Source organism: Cariama cristata, unplaced genomic scaffold (assembly GCF_000690535.1).
Source record: "Cariama cristata isolate BGI_N322 unplaced genomic scaffold, ASM69053v1 Scaffold22229, whole genome shotgun sequence".
NCBI lineage: Eukaryota > Metazoa > Chordata > Aves > Cariamiformes > Cariamidae > Cariama > Cariama cristata.
In genome coordinates this window covers 1-11,693 of record NW_009637686.1, presented here as the reverse complement: position 1 = coordinate 11,693, position 11,693 = coordinate 1, and the positions used below count along the sequence as shown (strand labels likewise).

Sequence of the window (11,693 nt, the reverse complement as noted above, 5' to 3'; positions counted from 1 at the left end):
ATTTCTTCAGAAGCTCTACGTGTGGAGAACTGAAGTAACTACCTACTAGCACTTCTTAAAGTAATTTTATTTTTAAGAAAGTAATATGTGCCTTGTATGTTTCATTTAATATTGCAGCACAGAGACTAATTTTTTTCTATCAATTAAAATAGAAAGACTTTGTTCTTTATGAGTTGGGATAAAGAAAATGCAGAAACAGAACAGGTTATAAAACGAGGAAGTGAGACCTCTTTAGCTAGTTCTTGAAATAGCTAAAAGTGGTTTTATGACAGGTTAAATGTAGTAGTATTCAATCCAAATTCCACATTTACACTTGAGGTTTGACAGTTTGTGGTAATTCACTTCTGGTGAGTTGATTACTGTGCTCAGACTTTTTATTTCAGTTGAAAGGAGGGGAAATGGTGCTATTTTCCTGTTTTGCACCTTCATGTGAAATTTCCGTATACTTTTGGGAATGCATCCCAAGAAACTTGTTCAAGGATATACATAATCATTTTTAGGTTGTCAGATACTTAAAGCAAGCTGTGAGGGCTGAAGATGAGGACTCTCTGGCGAGTAATGCTTTGTGATGTAAAGGGCTTTCCCCTTGCATAACACTGTTAGTGAAAGCACTTGAAAGTAGTGGTGTGCTGGATTTGCAAGTTTTAGGCTCTTTCCTCTGTTGATGCATCTTGGTTACTGTCTCAGCAGAATGTAACTGCTCACCCATGATTTATGTAAGGCATTATTTGTAGGAAAACTGCCTTGTGCCACCAGGTATTAAAAAAAAAATTAAAATGATGACTGATTCTCATCTTAAATCTGAGGATCCCAAGGTAGTTAGTAAACACCTCTTAAGTTAAACAATTGTTTCAACCAGTTAAACAGTAACGATTTATGAAAATGTAAAAGTGAATGTGACTGTGTACAGTAAGTTATGGTGCTCAACTACAAAATTTTTAGTCATTTGACAGTCCTCCAATGAGAGCTTTATTCAGTCCTTTCAGTTCCTCCTGCTACCCAGCACTGGAAATTAGTGTAAGATTTGAAGAAAGAAGGAAACTGTGGTCAAAGAAGGTACCTTTTTTCCTTTTGACTATGTTGCTGTGATTATTTATTGTTACAAATGGGTTTCATAAATAACAGTTTATTCTTCCCAGCCTGTTTTATTCAGAGACCTTAATAAGAGAGTCAGATTGATACCAGGCTTGTAGTGAAAAATTAAAAGGAAATTTAAAAGCATAATCCTCACAGTTCTGCGGAAGATGCCAGTGTCAACGTTTACAAGGAGTTTGGGCCTGAATTACTGAAAAGTCTTGATGGCTTTCTGACTCCCATGCTTTCTTTTCTATGGAAGACCTATTCACCTTTATATAAGATAACAGTGAATAGTCTGTGTTCACCTGTGCTCCATATGCTTGTCATCCTTTTCTAGCTCTGAAACTCTGGAGATGGAACACAGATTTTTGGGGAGTGGGGGAGAGTTGTCAAGAATATGAGTTGGAAAATGGATCAGAATGGTAGGGAAGGGATTATGTAACTGTGAGCTGTTGATTAAACATTGAGTGGTTTACATAATCGCTCCTGTGTAGCCTGCATTTTGTAAGCAAACACTGCTGCTTTTTCTGCACTTAGGAGGCATACCTTTGTGCCGATGTGACAGCATTTTAACATAGCGCACCAAATGAACAGTTTTATGTTGATGGTTACATAACATGGTTACATACAAAGTACTATGGTTATTGTACAGGCTCTCTGTAGCAGAGATTCGTAATCATACTTTCTCAGTTCTGTATTTCCATAGAATTACTTTCATTTCAGAGTCCTCCAACTGTTTGTAATGCAAATTCTATTTTTGCACCTTATTAACAAAGTGCTTTAAATTCTGTATGTATATACTATCTGCTAATTTACTAAGTGTTCTCTCTCTGGTGTGCAGCCCCACCTGTTAAAACCGACATTTTCCCACTTGTGAGAAACAGAACTTGACAGAGGAAAACTGCCTGCTACTCCATGGCTCTTCTGGAATTTCATCGTATTCAATTTATGCATTATCAAATTGAAAAACTGCACAAGCGTAACTTATTCAGGCAAATAATGTTGGTCTTTTGTAGTTGCATTTAAATTTTTGTCACTATTTCTAATGATAATAACATGCAAATTTATCTCAAATTCAATTTAAAATTTAAAGCAGACACTTTAAAGAATTATATTACAGCTTAAAAGACTTAACTTTGTAATAAGACATCTGGATCATGTCGGAATACCAACATTAAAATCTGTGAGCTCTTAGCTTCTAGCACATAATTGTTGCAGTGTTACAAATATATGAGGTACATGCAGAAAAAAAATCTGTACAGCAGAGATATCACTGTCCTGATTAACATTTTAAATTTTGTAAGGTTTTTCTTGAAGTAAGGAATGTTGTAATAATATCTGAAAAAGCTCAGAATTAAAAGATTGGATTATAGTTCTGCAACTGTACAAGATGTTGCTCTTCCACCTTTCAGTTAATAAAATGACGGAGAACTATCAGTAGAAGAGTCATAAGCCTCATTCTCACAGGGTTCTATCTGTGCAGCCTTTGTCATTGTATGAATCAGTATGTCGGCTTTTGAAAACTTCATTTAAAGTGGAATATTTTGTAAGAGTACAATCAGTCTTTATTGGGCGATCAATGAGATGATTTTGTTGGCAGTTCAAATGCAGAATCTTTCATATGCTGTTATAAACTCTGTGACATCCTGGAGTTAGGAACTCTACTGCTATGATGTCATCAAATAACTGTTTTTGTTATCCTAAACTCATGCTTGAAAGCTTAATCTATCTCAAGTGGGTAACATGCTGTTTGTAGGTCCTGCTATAGTTGATGAGTCCTCTTGGATAGAAGGAAGAAACACAACAAAATGTGCTGGCATAGCAATTTGTGGCCTTTCAGAAAAGAGAGAAATGAGGTGGAGTGGGAGAAATAGTACCACTGCAGTGACATAGGTTCCATAAAATGTTGGATTGAGTTCCATGTGAGTCTGCTTAAGTGTTATTTGTTAAAGAAAAAGTATAGATGGAAATGGAAAGATCAATACTTTACTAAGCAGAATTTCTGATTTTTTTTTTTTTTTCTTGCAGCACAACACTAAATTTGTAATGAAATGGAGTCTGGGTCAAGCTCTTTTCGAGTGGAATTTCCGGATTTTTCTAGTACCATTTTGCAGAAGTTAAACCAGCAGCGCCAGCAAGGACAATTATGTGATGTATCCATTGTAGTTCAGGGCCATCTCTTCAGAGCCCATAAAGCTGTTCTTGCAGCTAGCTCACCTTACTTCTGTGATCAGGTTCTCCTAAAAAACAGCAGGCGAATAGTCCTGCCTGATGTGATGAATCCCAGAGTATTTGAAAACATTCTTCTGTCTACCTATACAGGTAGGCTGGTAATGCCTGCTCCTGAAATTGTTAGTTATTTGACAGCAGCAAGTTTCCTCCAGATGTGGCATGTAGTGGATAAATGCACTGAAGTGCTAGAGGGGAATCCAACAGTTCTGTGTCAGAAGATGAATCATGGCAGTGATCATCAGTCCCCAAGCAGTAGTAGTTACAATGGCCTTGTTGAAACCTTTGAACTTGGCTCTGGAGGACAGACGGAATTCCATAAAGCGCAGGAACTAAGGGATGGCGAAAATGAAGAAGAGAGCTCTAAAGATGAACTGTCATGTCAGCTGACTGAACATGAGTACCTTCCCAGTAATTCTTCAACAGAACATGATAGACTTAGCACTGGAATGACAAGTCAGGATGGTGAAGAAGGAACTAGTGATAGTGCAGAGTATCAGTATACCAGACCTATGTATAGCAAACCCAGCATCATGTCTCACAAGCGGTGGATCCATGTGAAACCAGAAAGATTTGAACAAGACTGTGAAGGTGTTGATAATCCTTATGATGAGCACCAAGTTTCTGAATCCATGAATGCCATTCAGACAGATCATGCAATCCAGTCTTCAGGTGTTGAAGACTTTCATATAGGTGACAAAAAGATGGAAGCAGAATTTGATGAACAGGCAGATGAAAGTAATTATGATGAACAAGTTGACTTCTATGGCTCTTCTATGGAAGAATTTTCTGGTGAAAGGGCAGATGGAAATTTAAGTGCTCACAGACAAGATCTTATGGTAGCAGCAGGCTATGGTGAAGGCGTTGAAATGGCTACGGGAATTAAAGAAGAAACGTCACTCACTGGATTCTCACATGCTGATAAGCTGTATCCTTGTCAGTGTGGAAAAAGCTTTACACACAAGAGTCAGAGAGATCGGCATATGAGTATGCACCTTGGTCTTCGACCTTACGGCTGTGGTGTCTGTGGTAAGAAATTCAAAATGAAACACCATCTTGTAGGCCACATGAAAATTCATACAGGCATAAAACCATATGAGTGTAACATCTGTGGGAAAAGATTTATGTGGCGGGACAGTTTTCATCGGCATGTGACCTCTTGTACCAAGTCATACCAAGCTTCTAAAGCTGAGCAGAGTACTACTGATATGAACTGAGACGTTAGTGCTTATGTTTGTTTAGTAGAGTAAGCAAAATAAACTAATTATGCAAATAATGTCTGGTACTTGCTATTGTAAATTCTCAAAAACCCAAGTTTTAATGATTATGCTGATATAAACAGACCAAACTTTTGTTTTCCACAGTATTACTCCAGGTGTTCGATGTGTGAAGTGCAAATGGTTAATCTGAAAGGTGCTTGCAAAATGAGGTCTGTAAGGTCTTTGTGACATTGGTTGTAATCACAGCAGTATTTAGAAGCCCTATTGTTTTTCCAGGTCTTCTAAATTCACAATAAAGGCTAGCTCTAAAGTGACCCAAATCCTGCAGTTACTTAGCTGAAGCAGGAATTCAAGTAGCCCTACTTAATGAAAAAGAGAACTAGGATGACCAAACCAGGTTATGAGATTCACATTTTAATGAAAAAAAAAGTAGAGTTCCACCTCAAACTGGAGACTGCCAACATACTTAACGTGTATTGTTAGATAGTCTACATCATTAAATAGCCTTTGCTGTATTGCTTAATGAAAGGCTGTGGTAAAGATGGCTTGGCTTTCCTTTATCTGCCTTCCATTTTTTAATCCGTCTTCAGAAAACAACTGTTCTCCAATTTTGTGCAGATTTCTATTTCGAGTCTGTAAAGCACTTAAATATAGTTGAGCACTATATAAACTTCAATCTGTGTTAAATATAATTTGTCGTTGCTTCTCTAGGGTCTAATGCTGTCTGACTCTTGGCTTGACTTGATTTTGATTGCTACGTTGCGAGAGCTTCTAGAAGTGTGTGTAATAAGTATATCTTGTGAAAAAAAAAAAAAGGTAATACTTGGAACTTATCCAAAATAATCAAACATTTAAACCGTAGTTTTCTGTTCAGATTTTTGTGGCTTACTACAGTAGCAAGTACCAAACTCTGTGGATTCACGAATTGACTTTTTATTGGTACAAAAACTTATTTGAGAACTTCTATCTAGTTTTAGAAACCTGATTTACGAAAATTATTTAGTCATTGATAGGTATTTATACTTTAACTTCTTTACTCTTTGGGTAGTAAGAACTATAATACAGATTCTTGGTACTGAACTACTGTGACTGGTTACATGTGATCAGAAGCAGCCAAAGTTGTTTACCTCTTCATTTGAAGTTGCTTATGGAAAAAAGTAGAAAGTATGGTATTTGGATCTGTTAATGGTACTGCAGAACATGGTACCGTGCTCATGTCTGAAGTCTGGATTTTTGCTGGGAAAGTGGCACTTCTGCTTCATTAGGATGAGGATCTATATGCTGGGCTCTCATTCTTGGAGATAGATGGAGGAGTGTTTGTAGTTCTGAGAGATGCTGCCAGCTCTGCAGGTAGAGTGAGTGCATCAGTTGTAAAGGTGGCAACAGGATTTTGGGGTTGAAAGCTTAACGCAGTCCTGTGCAAAAGCAATTAACCCTTCTTTGTAGTTTACTGAAACATATTATAAAAAGGAAAGCCTTTAGAGCATACATAGAGACTGTAATAGAAACAGGAGATGTCCAAGTACAGTGCTGGTAACATGGGGAAAAAAGTTAACTAGCATCAAAGGCCTAAGCCTGTCTGGCCCCAGTTTATGTATTAGATACTGCGATGTGCAGGATAACATGCTTAAACAGATGATCCTCTATGGTGAAGCAAAACCTCACAAAGATAATTACTGTTTAGATGCTTTTTTGAACTCCCAGTTACAAATTGTCTTAAGATATAACCAAACTGTATCCTGAACATGAATGTCTGGTACCAGCTGGGGGTTCACTACTCAGTGGGCTGTAATTACTGTAACTTCTTTTCTGGCATTCTACTTACAAACTTTAATTTTTTTAGGAGGCTCTTAATTTTTAATCTTCTAATGCTTCAGATATTTTTCATATGGAATTTTGTTAAAACAGATATTCCCAAATATGATGAACCCATTGCGGGCAATGGGTATGAATGGTCAGCACCACAGAGTTCCTATTCTTAGCACTTAATTGAACTCTACAATATACCATGGTGGCCATATATAACCCTTGTAATCAAGGTAACTAAACAGGGATTTGCTCACTAACACTGTAACCTGCTTAATGTATAGAAGCACTTTGTATTTAAAAAAAAAAAAAAACAAACCACAAAAACCCCACAAACCATAAAACTTTATAAGTATGTTTTTTAAACTTAGAAATTATATTCCCTTTATGGTTTGTTTCCACACTGCTAACATTGTCTTTTCTAATATTAAAAAAAAAAAAAAAGCTTGCCTGTTTACATGAGTGTAGAGGAAAGAGTTCTTGCACTCAGTGGCCCTATTTTTCCATTCTCAAGGCCTTACTACATACAGGGTGTCATTTCTGCAAGTACCATCATCACATTTGAGGGAAGGTATTCTCATACTCATTTCAAGAATGATCTTGTATATTACATTAGTTCTCAACCCCTTTCAAATTGTGACTTTAGTGTTGCATAAAAAGGTTAAGGGTGCCTCTTCCTATTTAACCATTAAAAAGGCTGGTCAGAAACACTAGGCTGAAAACCATCATCAAGCAAAAAAAAATTTCTGTTAAACCCAGATCATCCTACAGAGCTGCCAGCAAAACTGTTTCTTTTACCAGCTTGGAATAACTTTTATATGGGACATTTCAAAGTTAAACATTGCTCCTATTTGCAGTTAGATTACTTTGAAATAAAGCTTTAAAATAAAATGTACTGCGAGAGACACTTTAAAGGTTTTATAACAGGTCCAGTAGATCATATTATAGAACCATGTCCTTTTTTTAATGACTTAGCATGAATAGTAACTTTTTAATATTTGCCTATTACTGTCTTATCCCATATTACAACATTGTCTTGAAAGTCCAACAAGTGTTGCTCCACTGATTTTGTAGCACTTGGCTTTCTGATGTTCATTTGCAGGAAACCAATTGATTGCAGGAAAATACTGATAGGATTGTTGTGAGGTCTAGTTGAGAGGATTGATGATTTAAGGGAAGCTTGAGATACATGTCTAAAATCCTTACTTTTGCTTATCACGGACAAAATAGTTGACTTGTGGTGTTTTTCCTGAATTTAATTTATTGACCTTTGACAAAGTTCTAATCACTGATTCAGGTATTGAGGGGAAAAAATAACAAAAAATTACTGAAACACTTAAGGAAACATCTTTCCTCCCCCTTCCTCAGGCTCAACTTAAGTCTAACACCTCTCTTCCCTGTCTTTGTAGTCTCAGTTTCCCTTGTTTTCACTCAGAGTTGCAGCTGGCCTGTGCCAATTCTTTTAGTGAGATGATAGATCACACAGGAGGCTGGGCTCATATGCATACTGGCTTGTCTGACACTCTTCATTTCTTAGTGGGTGTGCTCTGCTGCTCTGAGCTGGTGAGTGTCACTCTTCATGATAACATGGGGCCATAGTCCCTTTAGGGATGTGCCTGTTCCAGCTTGGGTCTCCTATGGGCTTCAGTTACTTCAGAGATGTACCTGCTGTGGCATGGCTTAGCTATAGGCCAAAATGCCCTCAGAAGTGAATCTCCTCAGGCATGGAGTGTGTCCTTCTGTGAGTGTGTCTCTATACATGCCCTCAGCGTCTTCATGTGTTTTCCCAAGAGCAGCTCTTCAGTTTCTCTGCATATGTTTCCCCAGCAGTATCTTCTCCTTATGTCTCTCCCTGCACTTCTTGCTAGCAGCTGCCGCTCGCTCTTAAATACGTTTCAGTGTGTGCAGCTCTGGTTGAAATTTTGACATGCAGTGGATTGTTTCCATCTATTTCAGTGCAGACTAGAACCTGTTGTGACTAGCACAGAGCAGCCTGCAACCTCTTGCCACATGTCAGCCTTGCAGCCCCTTGCTGCTGAAAGCCTGCAGTTCATGGCCAATACAGTTGTACATAGTAAACCAAGGTAGGCAGATGCAGCTTCTATTAAGCGCTTAATCTTTGCTAATGGAGTGGTCTTGTTCACAATACAAGAAATTATTTCTTGTTTGTGGGGAGGAGGGAAGTGATCCATATATATATATAAATATGAATGCATATGTATATGATGAAATTCATTAATCTTCCCTTAAGCTTGATCACCTTTAATGATATGGCTTAGAAACATCTGTGCATTTTTATATTGCTTGCTGTTGGCTGTAGTAAAGTGAATGTCTTCTGAAAACCACAGTCATTGTACACAGAGGAGGCTTTCAGAATTTCTTCCTACTGTGCAGCCATTCATTGTCCTATCAGTGGCAAGAACATTTCATGATACTACAGCCAAGTTCCTTTTCATTCCATTTTTTAACTAAGATGTTAATTATCATAGAATCTGTCTAACTGCCATTCTGAAAAATTGAACTATTAGCAGGGTTAAGATCTCTGCTTAGGTGTATATCTGACCCTTTTGAGGGAGGAGGTTCCTATTTCATACACCACTCTTAGGGGTTTTTTTGTTGTTTTGTTTTTTAAACATTACCTTGTTTGTTTTATGGGTGAGCAGGTAGACTCTAGAAGGTATTGTCAGTACAATTTCTGGTCTTAGCTTTTTTTCATCTGAGGTGTATCTGAGGTGTTTCTGAGGTTGAGAAACTTTGTCCTGTATCAAAAGCAAGGCAGATGATCGAACGCTGATGTGTTGGGTTTCTCATTATAAAAAGAATACTTGATGTCTCTGTGTTACTGAGCCTGAAAGAATGGAGGCATGTCAGGTCTTGTAATCCCAACGCTTTTGCATTAGTGCCAGAAAGGTGCCCTGTCTCTGAATTATGAGAACCTGCAGCAGTATATTGAGTTTTTTGCTTTAACAGAATTAGAACCTTTCTCAAGACAACAAAGGAAAGGGGTTTTTTTTTTGTCATTTAAATGCTTCATTGGATAGCTAGGCTTCTTTAGCTATAAGCTGTAAACTGTCAGTGCCCTACGGGAAGATGCTGGAAAACAAAATGGTATATTTTTAATGTGATTAAATTATAAGTTCCGACTTTTGCTTGAAGCCTGTGTCTGTCAATTGCTGCTCCTTTTTTTTATTATTCATGGGATTCCATATTTCTTCCAGAAATGTAACTGTTTATGCAAGTCAAGTGAATCTTCCCTAATGAGCTATAAGTTTTTATTCTAAACAAGTCATTTATAATAGTAAATTTGCATATCTTGATATTTTGTGAGATGTTATGCTTGTATTGCAGAGGTTGGATAGTTTTGTCTATAAATATTGCTGTCCTAATTGTACAGCATGGTTTTAATTTAATGTTACTGTTCAATATTTTCTTCTTATAGAAGAGTCCCATGCCCCTTTTTTTGTATAACATGTTTTAATAAATGTTACCTGTCGACTTTGTAAATGTTTTCTTAAGCTTGAATGAAAGGAATGCATGTCTAGTACTAGTATTTAATATCTCACTTTTGCCAAAACGATAAGTGCTCAAACAAAATTACAAATCCAAAAGTTGTTGATATATAACTTTATTAAATATATAAAGAAAAAGTGTATCTAGTAATGTGTCTTCTTGAAGTATTGAGAACATGCCAGCCTAGCCTAAGAAAACACTAAACTAAAACCTTCTAACACAGTAAGTTGATGAATTTGTGGAATTGGGCCCATTTCTTTGCTGCTTAGGTAATTAGTTCCTGTGTTAGCCCAGATTTATCAAACAGGTTTTATTATAACTGTTTTTTTGCAGAATGGTGATCTCTAAAGTTACAGCACAGTATGTACAGGCTGATAGGAAAATTCCAGAACATTCACTTCATAGTAGCAGCAACTGAATGTCCAAACAACCTACAGGTAAATTTGAAGTAGGTATGGAAAACACGTAGATTTTTTCTTGTCTAAGTACAAAAGAAATTTCATACTCTGAAAAAGTATTAAAGTTTCCATTATCTTCCTGTGAGGATTCCACCTCTTCCTCAACTAATTTAGGTACTCTTACTGAACAATTTACTTTGTCCAGCCTCCATCTATTCAGTCCTCATGGAACTGTCATAGCTGATGCTTCTTGCTCAGCAGCTTAACGCTTGATACTTAAACAAAAAATGAGCTCACTCTCATTTAAAGCATATTTAGGTTATTCCTGGAGAAATCAGTATTTGTGTACCATACTCCTTAGTCTTCAACTTTAAATGGAATATGGTACAAGCGAATTCATTTCCTATTGCTGTTGGTTACACTTGCTGAATGCACATGAAGAACAAGCCCAAAGTATTCTGACTGTTAAAAATTAGTAATTTGATTTTCTTTGATATGAGTGAACAAATACTATTTGTGCGTCTGTTATTTAACTTGTTATTTATGCCCTGGTCAGGGTGCCCCTCGAGGCTGCTACTTTATCTGATTACCATTCGAGACCTAATTTCTGAACAGTCTTCCATATATTTTACAGGGAGAGAAAGACATACCCTCCAGAAGACAAAATGTGATGTCCAAAGTTAGACCATGTGGATATCCCAGCACTACCTACTGGCATCAGTTACTCTGACTTTTATCAATCAGTACATGAACTGTCTGGTAAAACAGTGACCTGTTGCCCTGCATAAACTACAAGCATATGCAGGATAAGCTAAAAAAAATATGTGCATGCTTGCTGAAGTAATTTGTGTAAGTTACAAGGACAGTGTAACACAGGGTGAACCTCTTAACACTGCTCAATAAAGTTTGTAGTTCACAGCTGGGGGCGTGGAGGTCCTCTCCCAAAAGCTTCCTTACTGCATTCCTGTGCACTGAGATGGGTGTGTCATCTGAAGTGTGCCCGAGACTCGAGGACAAAAAAAAAAACTTGGTCTCTCAAAATGCAGATCATGCCGTTCCAGAAATGAATACTTCTGATGTAATACTAAGCTGTTCATAGCAATCTCTAACGCTTTTGTTTTATTTTTTTGAAATTCTTCACTACTGGTACATTTTTGAATGCATGTTATGCTACGAACCTACACACCGTGCGAATTCTAGGAACGGATTTGCGTGTGTACTCACTGACTTCAGTTAAAGCTTAAACTCTCCTATATCTTCGCGGGGGAGCCGTGCTGCAAGGGACGCTTCCGCCTTCCCCGGCCGCGGTACGGGCCCCAGGCTCAACGGCGCGGAGGACGCGGCCACCGGTAGCGCGTCTGTCCCTGGGGGCTACGCACCGTGAGCCTCAGCTGCAGGGCCCAGCAGGTTCCTGAGCAGCCCGGCTGCCCCAGGGCGAGGAGCCGGCTCTGCC

General features: G+C 37.9%; 1 protein-coding gene across 1 annotated transcript; it reads left to right on the top strand.

Moving 5' to 3' along the window:
- Positions 1 to 3,128: 3,128 nt before the first annotated feature.
- ZBTB43 (zinc finger and BTB domain containing 43) lies at positions 3,129 to 4,579 on the top strand. The gene has a single exon (XM_009708443.1). The coding sequence runs from the start codon at positions 3,129 to 3,131 to the stop codon at positions 4,521 to 4,523; it is 1,395 nt and encodes a 464-aa protein (XP_009706745.1). The 3' UTR covers positions 4,524 to 4,579.
- Positions 4,580 to 11,693: the final 7,114 nt, after the last annotated feature.